The 14,794-nt window shown below is 51.9% G+C and overlaps 7 protein-coding genes across 7 annotated transcripts; 3 read left to right on the top strand and 4 right to left on the bottom strand.

The window, feature by feature from the left end:
• Window positions 1-38: 38 nt before the first annotated feature.
• Window positions 39-3,453, bottom strand: LDX57_006620 (ZZ type zinc finger domain protein). The gene is made up of 4 exons (XM_046088335.1): window positions 3,062-3,453; window positions 1,979-2,789; window positions 1,692-1,903; window positions 39-1,626 (listed from the first exon to the last, which is right to left on the bottom strand). Exons 1-4 carry the CDS (start codon window positions 3,191-3,193, stop codon window positions 328-330), a joined length of 2,454 nt encoding a protein of 817 aa, XP_045944305.1. The 5' UTR covers window positions 3,194-3,453; the 3' UTR covers window positions 39-327.
• Window positions 3,454-4,782: 1,329 nt separating this feature from the next.
• On the bottom strand, window positions 4,783-5,679 carry LDX57_006621 (uncharacterized protein; the record flags this gene model as incomplete). Its single annotated transcript, XM_046088336.1, has 2 exons — window positions 4,783-5,648; window positions 5,676-5,679. 2 exons carry the CDS (start codon window positions 5,677-5,679, stop codon window positions 4,783-4,785), a joined length of 870 nt encoding a protein of 289 aa, XP_045944306.1.
• Window positions 5,680-6,203: 524 nt separating this feature from the next.
• LDX57_006622 (uncharacterized protein) lies at window positions 6,204-6,851 on the bottom strand (the record flags this gene model as incomplete). Its single annotated transcript, XM_046088337.1, has 1 exon — window positions 6,204-6,851. The coding sequence occupies one exon, from the start codon at window positions 6,849-6,851 to the stop codon at window positions 6,204-6,206; it is 648 nt and encodes a 215-aa protein (XP_045944307.1).
• Window positions 6,852-8,016: 1,165 nt separating this feature from the next.
• On the bottom strand, window positions 8,017-9,111 carry NOP13 (putative RNA binding protein Rnp24; the record flags this gene model as incomplete). The annotated part of the gene is made up of 1 exon (XM_046088338.1): window positions 8,017-9,111. The coding sequence occupies one exon, from the start codon at window positions 9,109-9,111 to the stop codon at window positions 8,017-8,019; it is 1,095 nt and encodes a 364-aa protein (XP_045944308.1).
• Window positions 9,112-9,315: 204 nt separating this feature from the next.
• LDX57_006624 (uncharacterized protein) lies at window positions 9,316-10,835 on the top strand. The gene is made up of 3 exons (XM_046088339.1): window positions 9,316-9,581; window positions 9,635-9,751; window positions 9,820-10,835. Exons 1-3 carry the CDS (start codon window positions 9,499-9,501, stop codon window positions 10,652-10,654), a joined length of 1,035 nt encoding a protein of 344 aa, XP_045944309.1. The 5' UTR covers window positions 9,316-9,498; the 3' UTR covers window positions 10,655-10,835.
• A 324-nt stretch (window positions 10,836-11,159) lies between these two features.
• rrp4 (exosome non-catalytic core subunit RRP4) lies at window positions 11,160-12,396 on the top strand (the record flags this gene model as incomplete). The annotated part of the gene is made up of 2 exons (XM_046088340.1): window positions 11,160-11,377; window positions 11,460-12,396. The coding sequence occupies 2 exons, from the start codon at window positions 11,160-11,162 to the stop codon at window positions 12,394-12,396; spliced, it is 1,155 nt and encodes a 384-aa protein (XP_045944310.1).
• Window positions 12,397-13,191: 795 nt separating this feature from the next.
• LDX57_006626 (IFRD domain-containing protein) lies at window positions 13,192-14,774 on the top strand (the record flags this gene model as incomplete). The annotated part of the gene is made up of 2 exons (XM_046088341.1): window positions 13,192-13,382; window positions 13,520-14,774. 2 exons carry the CDS (start codon window positions 13,192-13,194, stop codon window positions 14,772-14,774), a joined length of 1,446 nt encoding a protein of 481 aa, XP_045944311.1.
• Window positions 14,775-14,794: the final 20 nt, after the last annotated feature.

A 14,794-nucleotide genomic window follows, 5' to 3' on the forward strand; every position in this document is an offset into this window, starting at 1 on the left:
AAGTAAATAAGGAGCTGGGCAATGATATTCCTAATCGCAAAAAACAGATAGTCCGTTGAACAAACCCCAAAAAAACCTACGGCCAACTAAAACAGCAGATTAATTCCACTCTCTTCAACTTCGAGGGTAGAAAGGAAAGAACAATTTTTTTTCCATCCGTCATTTTCAAGGGCAACTCCCCTATTTTAATAACATCGAGAAAGTAAAGAAAGGCCGGCACAATGTCAAACTGGTTCAAGAGCTGAGGGTTGATTTAAGAAAAAACAGGAATGAAATAAAGAAAAAAACATTAAAATTATTAGAAATGCTTTCATGCCCTCGCATCAATCAAGTCCGGGCCGACCGAGCGTCCATGTATTCCTGATCGCTAGCATCCAAGATTTCATACTCCTCGTCAGTCAAGAATCCGGCTTCGGTATCGTCGTCAGCTAGGGTCAAGTTTTCAACGTCCTCGAGAATATCCCGCTCGGATGCAGTAGAGAGAGACGGGGCTGCCGGGGCCGTGACCACCGCTTCGTGGGTACTAGAGTTCGGTGATTCCTTGTCCAGTTTGGGGAAGATCATTTGGCTTCCACTGCGTCCATCATCACGACCTGTTGTCGTCGTCGCGGTGCTGTCCTGGTGGGTATCCTCTTCCACAGCCTTCGGCTCCGAAGGGGCCGGGCTGGCCGCAGAGGGTTTATCGTCCTGGACTTGAATGTCACACCACAACCGATGGCCAAAAGGCATGCCATTGGACAGCTTCAGTCGCCAGTACGAGATAGCGGTTCCCACCCGGCCAGGGGCTTTCAGCGTCACGGTGAAGTCGGCGCTCTGTCCGGGCTCCAGAGGTGCCGATAGTTTGTTGCTCTCCATGGCAATAGAGATCGAGTTGAGGCTCAACGGGTGGTTCGTGTCAACGTTGAACATGGAGTCCCCACCAACAAAGCGCACATCACTACCCACGGGCCACGCAAGGGGTCCAGGGTTGAAGAGTGTCCAGGTCTGCTGGAACACTTTGTTTGGAGACACAATGGAACCATCAGGAATTGTGTCACGGATGAAGAAAGCCTGGTAGCTCGAAGCTGGATTTTCGGTAGGTAGCCATTCAGGCTGGATGGGCTCCGTCGAAGGCAAATCGGTTGCGACTTGCCCTGCTTCGACTGCCTTCTCGAAAGTTGTCTCCTGGGTGGGCAACTCCAGCTCAGGTGGCGTAGAAACAGCCTGCTTGGGAGTGGACGTTTGGACGGGGTCGTCTAAGGAGGCTGCCGGCTTGTCCACCTTGTCTTCCTGGAAAGTGCTTACAGTGACGTTTCGCACGGGGGTCTTGAGCATGACCATGGGGTGAGTGCGGTTGTGGAAGTTGGTCGGAAGGGCCTCGCATTTGGCGCAGAAATCAGTATCGTAGCACACAGAGCACTTGTAGCGAGTTCCGGTGATGTAGGTAGATCGCGACTGAGATCTGCAAAGGGGGCCATCACAGAAGATGCCAAAGTGAACCTCGTGAGATTGCAATGGTTCGGCAATAGACTCGTATAGAGGAGCGAATCGATGGCCTGGGTGGCGGTTGGATGCATTCATGTGGCAGACGGAGCAGTAGTCCCAATCGGGGCACGTGAGGCACTTGTAACGCACACCAATGATGCTCTAGTGAATTATGTTAGCTAGCGCCCAGATGCAAATAGGGGGAAGTTGGGGAGACCGAGTTTTACCTTATCACATCCATCACAGATAGCGGCATGCTGATGATGGCGCCCAGGCTTGCAACGGGACAGCACCATGTTCTTCAGGCAGAATTGACGGTCATGGAGCAGGGAAAAGGTATGGGCAGGGTGATGACCATGCGTGTCTTTCAGGAGGCACGTGATGCAAAGGTCATAGTCCTCACAGTCACTGCAGGTAACCATTTTGGTCTCATCGAGTTCTAGCGCAGGTCAGTCGGTGTCCCTAACGTCCGTTGATCGGGAATTGAAAGGGGAAATGGTTAACTTCTACTTACCCTTGAGACAGCCGTTGCAGATACGCTCCTCGACACGGGCCACCGGCTCTGGCACAGGGGGCAGGGCGCGAGGAATGTCTTCCGAAACGAGTTCAGGGACGGAGTCCGATTCTCGGGACTCGGCTTGAACCGCTAGAGGAGGAACCTTTTCGGTAGTGCTGTTGGTAACAACCCCGTCCTTGACGCTTCGTTTAATCAACCAGTGGTCCTCATCTGGGCAGGTGACTCCCTTCTCCACGCAGTCAAGGCACAGATCATAATCTCCATCCTCGCAAATGCTGCAGTGGTAATGTTCATTAGGAATAGACCGACCGCAGTTGTTGCAGTCAATGCAATAAACCCCCGACAGGTGCTTGTGAGAGACAATGGGGCTATCCAAGCTGTCTTGCACGAAGTCACGGTACTGAGGCTGAGTGACAGTGGAGGTGTTTGACAACTGCATGGGTTGTCGCTCAGCGCCGGCAGGCTTGTCTGCACCCTCTACCACATCAGGGGTGTTCTCCGCCGACTCATTTGGCATGGCAAGAGAAAATTCACCTTGAGACTCGGGCAGCGGAGAGCTGAGGACGGTATCAAGGTAGCTATACTTCTGCTGCTGCTGCTGCTGCTGTTCCTCGTAAAGCGGGGGCTGAGAGCCCTCGTCGATGACAGTGGCCCGAAGACGCAGCTTTAGTTTAGCCTTGGCAGCACGGTAGAGTTGCTTGTATATGGCAGGGTTCTCGCTGTCCAAAAGAACGAAAGAACCGGCACTGTCGGAGAAGCGCTCGAAGATGACGTTAACATCATCCGGGATGCCAAGAAGTTGGCGGAGCTATGACATGGTTTAAGACATCAGTACCAATCAAACAAGTCAGATGATGGGCGTTGACGATAGTATGCTTATGCATCCTCCCTGAATTCCAGGTGATCTTTGAAAACAGAATGGTAAGACATCGACAGCCCTACTCCGAAGTAACGGGTGGGCTGACGTAGACAGAGTACGGAGAAGGTAGGAGTAGTAGTACGCCATTACTCCGTAGGTATGGGGTTAGGGTGGGAAAGTCAAAGGACCCGGTCGGGGCTTGCGGGTGGGGACATGCATACCTTCTGGGGCAGAACCCGAGCTCCCAGCTCTCTCAAAGGAACCTTGAAGCGACGATTGCTCCCATTATGAAGCACTTTCAGGGTGATGATGGTACTGGGAGTGACCGGGATAGGGGGAGGAGGAGCTGACATGATGGAAAACAGATGTAGTAGTAATGACGATGGTGATGATAAGGAAGACGGCAACGCTAGTGAGTGACAAGGACGAGATAAGGCGAGGGCAGGGGATGGATGGAAATAGGGCTGGGATATGGTGAGAAGTACAACGAAGAACCAACGAATACAGGGCAAGACAGAGAAGGGAGGTGAGCGGCTAGATATAGAGGGGGGAAGGAAGTGAAGGAAGGAAGAGAGAGGTGAAAAGGGAAGAGTTAAGAAGAGGAGGGAAGAGGCGAGAGTTTGAATGACGAGTTTAAGACTTAAGAATTGGCTGCCTGGCGGTCATCTGCGCTGTCTGCTTCCGGTCGAGGCGGTGAAGCGGCTTCCCGGCGGCTGGTTGGCGGTTTGCCCCCCTCCCAGAAGTACCTCCCCGTATACCGCCAGCTCTACGGCACCGCATGTACCGTTGGGCGAGTTACAAATATGCGGTCATACTTTGCCCGTTCCTCGGCTGGATCTACATCCAGGATGTCTGGTCTCTAGTATAGGCAGCAGTAGAAGTTATAGAGTAAGTGAAAGTGAATGAACTCATTAGTAATTATTTCCCGGAACTTCAGATCGATCTCCGACCAGACCAATACTATATTTATATATACTATCAATCACCTTCTCATTCCCCGTTTCTGACAGGTCATTCGAACCACGATCAACCGGAACAATCCCCCCTTTTTTCTTTTTCTTTTTCCTTTTCTTTTCTCAATTTGTCCCTTCCTGCATGATTGCAAAGCAAACCGATCAAACTGAAATGTTTTAAAATAGAACAGGAAGAAAAAAAGAAAAACATCATCTTTCCGACCAAAGAACGGTGGCGGAGGACTTTGGGATCATCAATGCACAATTACGTAGGGATCCCTGCAGCCGACAAAAGCGGGGGAATCGTCGACTCGCCGGTTTTCATGGAGTGTTTCATGGCCTGGAGCCAACTATGGAGGAGTAAGAAATACTTCTGCGTTGAGGGCGTTGCCGAATCATCCTTCCCTATCATAAGAAAGACGGTATCCATACAAATCATAAGGCATTCCCATACACACAAAATCACGGCTGACGAACAAAACAATCGCTAGTAAATGCATGGGATCCTGATCTAACCACATTGCAGCCAGGCAGATAGGGCGAGGTGCCTCTGACCAATACTGAAAATGAGATAAAAGCAGAAAAAGGGACAATAAAGATGGGAAGTAGAAAAGAATGCTCCGGCAAGACGAGACAGCCATGAAAAAAAAAAAAACAGGGGGACAAAAGAAGGAAAAGGTCGTAAGATCAAATGGGAAGTGAAAAAGAGAAGAAAAAAAAAGAAAAAAAAAAAAAAAAAAAGGAAAAAAAAACAAATACTTGACATGTCCGTGAAAATGTAGGAGAACCATTATCGAGATAAGAAAAAGCAGAAAAAGACGGAAGATAATAATGAATCCCAAGAGGGGAAAATAAATCAATCGAAAAATAACACGCGATAAGTGATGGGAGATGAGAATGATGTTCGTGAAAGCGAGGCGACATAGTTGTGAAGGTACCCAGTTACTTCCACAAATGAGATTACCGTTTCCCCTTCCTGGTGTATCCCACTACTGGGAAGCATAGTAAACGCCCCCTGGAGGTTGAGGATAGTAATAAGTTGGACCGGGAGGGGTCATCATGCCACCCACGCCAACAATTCCGCCAGGACCGGGAGCACTGGGCACCGCATAAGACGAGTTCGGATACATCTGCGTCGCGTTGTAGAAGTACACCGTGCCACCGGCCTCGTGTGCAACAGTCCCCGCTTGTGAGGACTGCTCCGTTGATGCAGGGGCTGTGGGAACCATATACTGAGCGTGTTGCCCGGGAGGGAATGACGGGACCGAGGTGCCTGGACCCGCGCCGGCACTGTACGGCACGAACTCACCCCCGGAATTAGGATAGTAAACGGTGCCGGCCGGATAGGGTGCCGGGTAGTAGGCCTGGGGCTGCTGGAATCCATACGGTTGGAACGGTTGAGCGTGAATCGCACGATCGGGTATGTGGGATGACGGAGTCACGGAGGAATGAGCAGAAGGGAGAGGACCGGAAGCCTCTGGCACATACATGGGCCCGTTCGCGGGGACCGGCACCTGGTGATGGAACGGCTGTTCTTGCTGTGGCTGAGGGGGGTTGAAGGTAAAGCTCGCCGGAGTTTCGATGTCGGCAACAGAAACCGCCTTCTGCGGACGAGGCTGATGCATAGGGATTGGAGCGGGGCGGCTCTCACGATACGCGGGGTTCAGAGTCTGTGGATGAGGAAGAGGAGGCGGCATGGCGGGATGAGCGGGCATTGTGTTGGCACCTGCAGGTGGAATACCTCCAGGGGGTCGAGGTGGTGGAAGCCGGACAACCGGTTTGCCATTTTCCGTCGTCAATATCGTCTGCCGCGAGAAAACTGAACCGGCCGGGGAGTGATAGCCTTCTTGCGAGGCTGCTCTTCCGACAGACGACCTTCGACTCATCGAGACACTCGGCGTATAGGAGGAGCCGCCGTAGATACTTGAGCGTCGGCCTCCATAGAACCCCCCTCGACCACGACCACGGAAAGGCTGCTGATTCGGTCGCAATGCCCGCGGTATGAATATAAATGATCTTTCCGTGGAAGGGAATATATATCTGGGGGCTTGCCCCGGGAGCGAAATCCGAACGGGTTTGTCTCGACGAAGGGGCGGCCGGTGATGGGGTAAACGGGTATGCAGTTTTTTCGCCACCGCAGGAAACGAGGCGGAGCTAGTCATTCCCGGCAGGAAAACCACAACGGGCACGTTCCCAATCAGTGTCGTACTCGAAAACGTTCTGTTTGGCGGAGATGACCTGGGAGCCGTGGGGACAGGCTTGGGAGGGTGGTTGGGGACATCTCCAGCAACTGTGTCGTGGAGATCATGAGTCCACTGCCCTCCGCTGGCCGCTGGTTTCACGGGATTCCTGCTCATGGGTAGGTTAACACGGCTTGTTCATCGAGGGAGAAGGCGCGGGCAGAGTGAACTTACTTGCGCACATTGCCGTCCACAATCAGGCCATAAGGCCTCGATTTTGGTTTGTTGGACGGCTTGTGCCCATTGGCCATCGACTCCGTAGAACGCTTATCATGAAGGAAGAAGCTTCCCCGCGTTGGCACGAACGCCGGAGTTTCGTCCCTCTCCTTTGAGTACTTCTCATGCTCACGACGTTTCCTCTCGGCAAAGGTTTCTCTTCTCGGCTCCGCGGACGGCGTTCTTCCAGTCGGTTGGTTCGTCTCCCTCTTCATCTGGTCGAAATGTATCTCGACCGCCTCGTCTGTCTCCCCCGATATCTTCATCCCGTTCATCATAGCCTCGGTGTCGGAAATAGCGCTGGTCGCAGCCCGTTTGTCGGGGGAGGCAGAATGAAACCTCCTCGATTGCTGACCTGCCTCAGGCGTACGACCATTGATCGGATGGCCATTGGTGTCGGCCCCCTGCGGGGGTATCGACACCTCATCATCGCTATCATCACTTCCCTCGCCATCGGCATCGTCGTCTTCCTGGTGACTAATACCCGACGTTTCACTCAAGGAGTCATCCTCCAATTCCCCACTTATCGAGCCTTCATCCTCGCCCTCCTCTTCTCGCCTTGTCCGCCGGCTCGCACCGATGTGGTGACGACGCGGAGCCATTCACGCGGATATATAAGTAATGATAGATCTGACCGGAAGGTGGACGGAAGTTGGCGCCGAGTAGGAGGACGGCGCAGTTGACAAGCGGTTCAGAGGTGTTCGGTATTGGGGGGGAAGAGCACCGACCAGAAACTGCGGCGAGACCGGCGGCCTGCAAGGAAGGGCCACGGCGGGCGGAAACGAGACAGTCCAAAGTGAACCAAGTGGGTAACGGACGATCGATAGGATGAACAAACGACTAGGATAAGGGATATTGATGGGAATACGATGCACCGAGCGAACGAGGGCGAGGAGGGTTGGGAGAAGGTGGGAGAGTTGAGGAGAAGCAATGGATTTGGTGGTTTTGGCGACGAGCCATGACATCTCTTTCGATGTCAACCGGCCCAATCGGGTTAGCGCCCACCCAAACCACATCAGCGATTCTAGACCAGCAATTCCGAGGGTTTCCTCCTCCGTACAAACTACAATTAACTACCTGTTGGATCGAAATGAAAAGGACCCTTGTGTGGCTGTCGACCTGACACCCAAAGGAAAGTTGAACCTAATCGACAAACAAATCCCGTCGTTTATCTTATAGTTTTTCATTTTCTTTTCTTGTTATCGTCTCAGTTCTGTTATTATCACGTATTAACCGCGCCGCAAGGATCGACAAGCCCATTTGCTGACTAAGCCCCTCTGCGCGATACGCGGATCTACTCCGTACTTCCAACCCTCTTCGTTGTTGATGTTATTGATGCTGAATCCTTCTACTGAATACACAACGCAGAATATAAATCGACAAAGCACACATACGATGGTGAGAACATGCCAGAGTAAACTTTTGATTTTGGGTATCAGAGGTCGATAATTTGGACACGGACTTATGAGCAGACTGCTGACCGTGGCTATGCAAGGTTTAACGTAGACTGGGAAGAGGTCCCTGTCGTGATGGCAACTAAACTCGAGGAACGGCCGGGTTATACCGCCTAAAAATTAGACTGGCCACCGTTTCATCTTGCACCTTTCTCCGGCAAGGGATTCATTGATCCAGCAAGATTCTCCCCCGGTCGTTCCTAAGGGGGGTAGGAAGTCATTCTTTTCTCATCTCATCTTGTTTCTCCGGGACGTTCATAGATCTCCTTTCCCTTTCCTTGGAGTTTTTCCCTTGTCATCCAGCGCCGAGCATCTAATCGAAGGTGGTCTTCTTTCCCTGGGATTCGACAATCGCACCGCTCAGCTTTTGCACGGTTCCCTCATCGTACCGCGAATAATCCGGCTTTTTGGACTTTGCAGGTCGGGCTGGTTGCCTCTCGGCTGAATTGTCAGCCCCGCTGGCCTCCTCCACGAAATCATTTCCCTTGGTTTCTTTGTCTTTGCCGAATCGCTTCTTGTACCGGGTAGACGCATCTTCTGCAAACTCCATCCGCATACGTCGACCTAGAAGCTGATTCACCCACACCCTTCTCTGTCTCGGCTTCTTGGGCTTTTTCTGTTGCTCAGCCTCGGATGCGGAATCTCCCTCATCCTCGTCGTCTTCGTTGACCATCATGAACCCTCTCACCGCCGCCTCCGCTGCCGCAAGCTCATCAAACTGCACCCAAGCATAACCCTTGCATTTCCCAGAGTCCTGAAAAGTCGCCACATGTACATGCGCCACAGTCCCGCATTGCCCGAAGTGCTCTTCAATGTCTTCCTTCGTAGTGTCGAAGCTGAGGTTACCGACAAATATGCGTTTCGAGGGAGGATGGCCGGATGCAGTCTTGGTGCCGGATTGTTGACCTTCCTGCTGGCTTTTTTCCGGTCTTCCCGCAAAGCTCTTCGCATCCTTGATTAATACGCGCCGTCCGGTTAAGAGCTGTTCGCTCAGTCCCAAGGCCTCTTTGGCGGCCCTCTCGGTGGAGAAATCGACGTAGGCAAAACCTTTATTCTGCGCCTTTCCAAATTTCTCCGCGCCTTTGGGCATGTGGATTCGTGTAATAGTGGTCTCGGAAAACGAGCAGTTGCTTGTAAAGAACCGGCGAAGATCATCTTTGGTCACGGTGAACGCTAGGTTTCCGATCCAAACCCCGTATTCAGAGCGTTTCTCGGAAGCATTCTGGGTGTTCACTGGGGCCTCTGAAGTTTGTTCCGTGGCCGGCTCTGATTTGGCCTCTGTGGGATTTTTCTTAGCCTTGCGCAAGGCCTTCTTAGAAGGAGGCTCAGGAGCAGAGACGTCGATCTCGATCTCGGTCGCTTCAGGCAACTTGCGCTTCTTGTGAGTTCCTTCACCAATTCCACCCATTGTAAGTGTAGTTGTTCCGACGGATTGGAAAGATTGGAGGGCAAGAGAATTCGAAAAAAAAAATAAGAAATAGAAAAATTGTTTATATAAAGACTAGTCCCGAACACATGTGTGAAGAATCAAGTCGAGCGGATGCGAACAATAGTGGTCGGGCTCTTTTTTTTTTTCCTAAGAAAAAAGGAAAAAACGGGCAGAAAGCGGCCGCCCAGCCCCGTCGGCTTCTCCGTCCAGGACTTGGCGAGCTGCGTCTCCGTCCATCCACGCGCTCCTGGCCATCTCAATCTCATCGTCGCTCAGCTCCTTTTCACCTTGAATCTTTCGATCTCAAATCCTTATTCTTGAAATCTCTGTCTTGTCTTATAATTTCTTAGCCACTCCGTTTTAATTATGTCTCAAGACGCCGACGACGCTCGCTCTGTCGCTGAAAGCTTACCTGATGCCCCTACCAAGCAGTCATATCGATCTTTCAAGTAGGTCTAATCATGTGCTACCTTGCAACTGTCCGTACCTAATATACTCGCAGGAAAAAGTTCGCGAAACTTAAGGTCAAGTTTGAACTACAGATGAGGGATAGCGAACTACTTGTTCGGGAGGGCTTGCGCATTCAAGATCTCTCAAACCGGATTCAGGAGCAAAATGAGTGAGTTTACACGAGTGATTCCCTCTCTACTTGCCTTTTGCGCGATCGCTCGACTGACTCCAGCGCAGCCAGCTTCTAGAAGTCCTTTTGGAATTTAACGACAGTCTTCACATCTCACCCGAATTGCGGTACGAATTAAGTGCCTCTGGCGATGACGCTCTTCTGCCGAACGACGAAACAAAAGCTTCGCCATCGTACAACGACCCGGAAGCAGCACAATCGATGCTAAAACATGCCAAAGATGAGGTTGCGACTGGCAACATGACCACTGAAAGCTACCGTGACCTGGAGAACGCTGTCAAACAGGGCAAAGCGTTCGCGCCGCGATTAGACTATACCTCATTGCTGAAAGTCCCGCATACCTTGCCACCAATGGATGAAGAGGAGATCTCGGCGGATGGTGGGTTTGAGCAAAGCCTTGGGTTCTTCACCCCAGAACATGAAACGGAGCATTATTTGGCCGTGGATGCTAGACTGGGCGACGAAACCGCAGCCTTGCAACTCAGCCGGGCCCCGGAGAAATCGACGTTTGCCGATCGAGAGAGAGAGGCGGGTTTGCGAAATTCCATCTCCGTCTACAATTGGCTACGGAGGAATCAACCCCATATATTCCTACAAGACAACGAGAATGCTTCCGAGAAATCCGGCTCTCGGCCTTCAAACTTGCGCACTTCTAAGAAAGTGACCGGGGGTACCCGAAAGGATGAAGAATTCTATGACGACGACAGCGTCTTGATGGAAACCGGTCCTACGCCTTCAGGCGCCAAGGGCAAACGCAAGCGCGAAGACGAGAGCGGAGGTAAAAGCAAAAGTGGAGGCAGCCGTTCCAACCGAAAGAAGAAAGAAGAGCCCTCTTCGACTGCAAAACGCTCGTCGAAGAGATCTTCCGGAGTGGGAGCTTGAAGCTGCCTGCCTGCTCGATACCGATTCTCTATGTCTGTGTAATAATCCTGGGAATAGTTTGATTTCTGTTTATCTTTCGCGTATGATATCTCTATTGTGATTATTAAATCAAGTGAAATCTTGGCCTGCTTAGTTTCCCGAACGTATTCTGTCGATTTGTTATTTTGAATCTTATTTTGAGTACTCAATATGAACCTCAGGCTGACTTACAACTATTATCTATTGGCGCGTTCGATATTACTAGCTAAAATCGAGAAATAAACGTACAGTGTAGAGTGTTGAGTCTTCCAGATGTTGGAGATCAACCATGATAGGGCTTGGCATTCACGTGTGTCTCCACACGAGGTTTGCTCTGTTTGTCAAATGGGGAAAGTCTTCTTTTCTTTCAAGCGTGAACATTCAGGTTGCCAAACGATTTAAACCGCCACCTCCCATAATTGCTTGAATTGGAATTTTTTCGATTCGCTCATTATAAGTGATTCCCCAGAAGGCGACAACACCAAGGATGGCCATTACCATTCTTCCTCCAGTTGTGGACGATGTGGATATCCCCTCAGATTCCGACGTCGATTCAATGTCCGTGGACTCGGACGGCGGCGTTGGAATAGCTGCAGGAGGAAGTTCAAGACCGAGTAAACAGTCTGGCCCAGTAGGAGGAATAGCAGGCAGTACAGGGATTGTCACGCCCGGCGAGGTCGTGACCGACGATCCCCAATGGATGAGGTCAGTTCCACCCATATCCCCATCTTCGGGCGTGCTACAGCGACGCTACACCTCCCAATGTCACCAACTCACCTGTATTTAGAGGACATGGCACCTACACGAACCCTCTATCAACCTCTATTATCGCCACCGTTGCCGGAAACGTCCAAAAAACCAACAAATTGCTTTCAGTCCAGCCTCTTCGAGCCCGTTATACTCCGGAGATCGGTGACCTTGTGGTTGGTCGCATTGTCGAGGTTCAGTCGCGCCGGTGGAAGGTAGACGTCGCCGCTCCTCTCCTTGCACAACTTCCACTTTCCGCAATCAACCTTCCAGGCGGTATCCTGCGTCGACGAACGAGTGCGGATGAGCTGCAGATCCGAACTTTCTTCAGCGAGGGAGATCTGCTGGTAGCCGAGGTTCAAAATGTACATTCGGATGGCGCTGCCTCGCTACATACACGGTCGCTGAAGTACGGCAAACTCCGGAACGGCGTCTTTCTCGCCGTGACCGGAACCGGTGGTAGCGGCGCGTCCAGCTCGAATGTCAAGGGCGGCCTCGGCACCGGGTCTGCTGCGGCGGGCACCACGGGCGGAGTTGTTCGATCTCGGAGGCAAGTATGGACCATCAGTACCGCCAACGGAGGTGGCGACGTGGATGTCATACTCGGAGTGAACGGGTTTATTTGGATCTCGAAGCACGCGGACGACTCGGCGGCTGCATCTTCTACGACCGACAGCGTTTCCATCACGCGCATGGAGGAGATGGTATCGAGCTCTATCTACTCCAGCCAGAACGACGAGATCCCCCCGCAGACGCGCCGTGAAATTGCACGACTGGCACAGTGTATCCGTGTCCTGGTCCACGGAGGCGTCCGGGTGGACGAGGACACGGTGATGGGAGCGTACGAGGCCAGTCTACAGGTGGACTTGGAGGTTGGGGATGATGACTACGACGATGATCACCGGGGAGAAGGTCGAGAGTACCTGGAGGGTAGTAAATCGCGGAGGATCTTGGAATTGGCGTTGGAACGGAAATGAGAGATCTGCTTTGGGACGGTTGTGTGTGTATGCTTGCGACGAGATTAGATACCCCTCCATTTGGTAATAGACTTCTTCACGGTGCACCAACCCTCGGGACTAGGATTCTACCCTGATTCTAGCGTATCTACTATTAAATGATATGCAGTGAGCATGTACTCTTCAGTTTCCATCGGAGCGACTCGGAGGGGACGTCATCTTCTGCCTGAGGCCCGATAAGCCACCCCCCGCATCACGTGGCGATAGGCACACCGTCATTGGCAGAGTCTCAAAGAATAATGCGTTTCTACTTTTTCTTCTAATTTGAAGCCAAGGTCGAGTCTCGGAAGAGGATCGTAATAATAATTCTAAGCGTCTTGTCGTGGTCATTTCCCTCGGTCGCGTTGGCCAGCTTTGTCCTTATCGGTAGTGAAGCGATCACGGGGTCCTCCGCGTCCAAAAATCTAAAAAACGAACGTCTTTCTCTCCCTTTCCTTTCTTCCTTTGCTCTCTTCTCCTTACTTCCTCTTTCTCTCTTCTTCTTACGCCACCGTGTGCTTAAATCCGCATTTTCAAGTTGGTTATATCATGTCCTTCGTATCGGAGAAATATTTCTTACTATCAACAACTTCCATACCTTTTGCATAGCGGGTCTGAACACCACTTTGGCTACTCCGTACTCCGTACTCTTACTCACTGACAACCATCACCCTCCAACCACTTTTCTTCTTGTCCCTTTCTTTTTTACCCTTTGGAAATTTCACCCGACTTCTTTCCAACCTCTCATCCTCGTTCCTTTCCTCCTCGCCACTCATCATGCCTGACTTGCGTCGACAAGTCTTCGAGAGCGGCAAGACAATCTCTCGCAAGGCTGCCTCGCGCGAAGGGTCTCGTCGCACTTCACGAGCCAACTCTACTCCGAATTCTCGACAATCCTCTCAGAACCCAAGTAGACATGCATCGGACGAAGAGGATGCTGGCAATCTGAGCGACGATACTGCCTTGAGGTGAGCATCTTCCTCTTCTCATCATTTTTTTTTCTCTTTCTTGTTCCTGTCGGATTACTAGTGGCGGGATGATGTCATATTAAAAAAAGAAAAAGAAAAAGAAAGCAGGTTTACTAATGATGATTTCTATCCGACAGTATTGGCTCTCTGGATGATCTGACTGATAACCCGGAAATTGACAACGCCAACTGGGCGGAAGAGCTTGGTGACGTCGTCGAGGACATTCTAGATCGGAAGCGCAGCAGTATCTTGAGTCGCGAAGAAGCTTACGCCGCATTCTGTCGCCTGTCCAAAGGACATTACATCGAAGAGCAGATTCGCTTCCGGGCAAGTGATCTTTTGGCCGCCTTTTGCCGCAGCGTCAAGTTTGAGAACAGCGTGCGCGAGACCACTTTGGCACTCCGCGCCCTCGAGCTCCTCGCGATCACTGCGGTCGACAACACTATCTACGAGAATGTCGAGCCGCTACTCACTCGTGCGATCAGGGACTCGACCTCCCACGTTGTCAAGGCCGGCGCCATTCATTGTCTCGGCACATGCACCATGTTTGGAGGCGCCGGCGAAGGCGGCATCCTAGACCAAATGACCTTCCTTTTGGACATTGCAGCCTCCGATGGACAGTCCATCGAAGCTGGCGATGACCCGGGAAGCGTCACGGCGGCTCTCCAAGAATGGGGTGCCATGGCGACCGAGATCGACGATCTGGAGGGCGAAAGTGAGGACGCCATTCAGATTTTCATGGACCAGCTGAACAGCGGCGACTTGTCGGTTCAGATCGCCGCAGGCGAGAACATCGCGCTTCTGTACGAGAAGAGCTACACCCCGCAGGAGGATGACGAAGATAGCGAAGAAAGCCAGGAAGAATCAGACGAGGAGTCGTTCATGAGCGCTCAGGGCGAACGAGACGGTCCCAAACTGATCAAACGCTACAACGCATACCACAACACCCACGAGTTGGAGAGTCAGCTCCAATCACTAGCCACGATACACAGCAAGCACATCAGCAAGCGAGACAAGAAGAACCTGCACAGCAACTTCGCCTCGATCCTGACCACGGTCGAGAACCCTCGCCGAGGACCCATGTACAACACGGCCATCGACCAAGAAACTAACCGCCATTACGGCAGCAAGCTCACCGTTAAGATCGGCCGCCAGGGCGTTATGAACATCGACCGCTGGTGGAAATGGATCCGACTCAACTCCCTGCGTCGCATCCTCCAGGGAGGCTTCGCGCAGCATTACTACCAAGGCAACCGCGCGGTCCTGGACAGCCTTCCCGTCATGGTCCGTCAAAGCACGCCGGCCGATCGAGACCGAAGCATGGCCAAGAAAGCGGCCAAATCGCGCAACAACCGACGATGGGCCGTGCATCAACAATCGGATGAAGAATAACTTCAACAAAACAGAATGAT

Source organism: Aspergillus melleus, assembly GCF_016097325.1.
Source record: "Aspergillus melleus strain CBS 546.65 chromosome Unknown contig3, whole genome shotgun sequence".
Lineage (NCBI taxonomy): Eukaryota > Fungi > Ascomycota > Eurotiomycetes > Eurotiales > Aspergillaceae > Aspergillus > Aspergillus melleus.

Coding starts and splice junctions, on each gene's coding strand:
- LDX57_006620 (XM_046088335.1), bottom strand. CDS start 3,193: ATGTCAGCTCCTCCTCCCCCTATCCCGGTCACTCCCAGTACCATCATC. Junction 2,790..3,061: donor CTCGGGTTCTGCCCCAGAAG/GTATGCATGTCC, acceptor ACCATGTCATAG/CTCCGCCAACTTCTTGGCAT. Junction 1,627..1,691: donor TCTGTGATGGATGTGATAAG/GTAAAACTCGGT, acceptor ATAATTCACTAG/AGCATCATTGGTGTGCGTTA.
- LDX57_006624 (XM_046088339.1), top strand. CDS start 9,499: ATGTCTCAAGACGCCGACGACGCTCGCTCTGTCGCTGAAAGCTTACCT. Junction 9,582..9,634: donor CAGTCATATCGATCTTTCAA/GTAGGTCTAATC, acceptor ATATACTCGCAG/GAAAAAGTTCGCGAAACTTA. Junction 9,752..9,819: donor CGGATTCAGGAGCAAAATGA/GTGAGTTTACAC, acceptor ACTCCAGCGCAG/CCAGCTTCTAGAAGTCCTTT.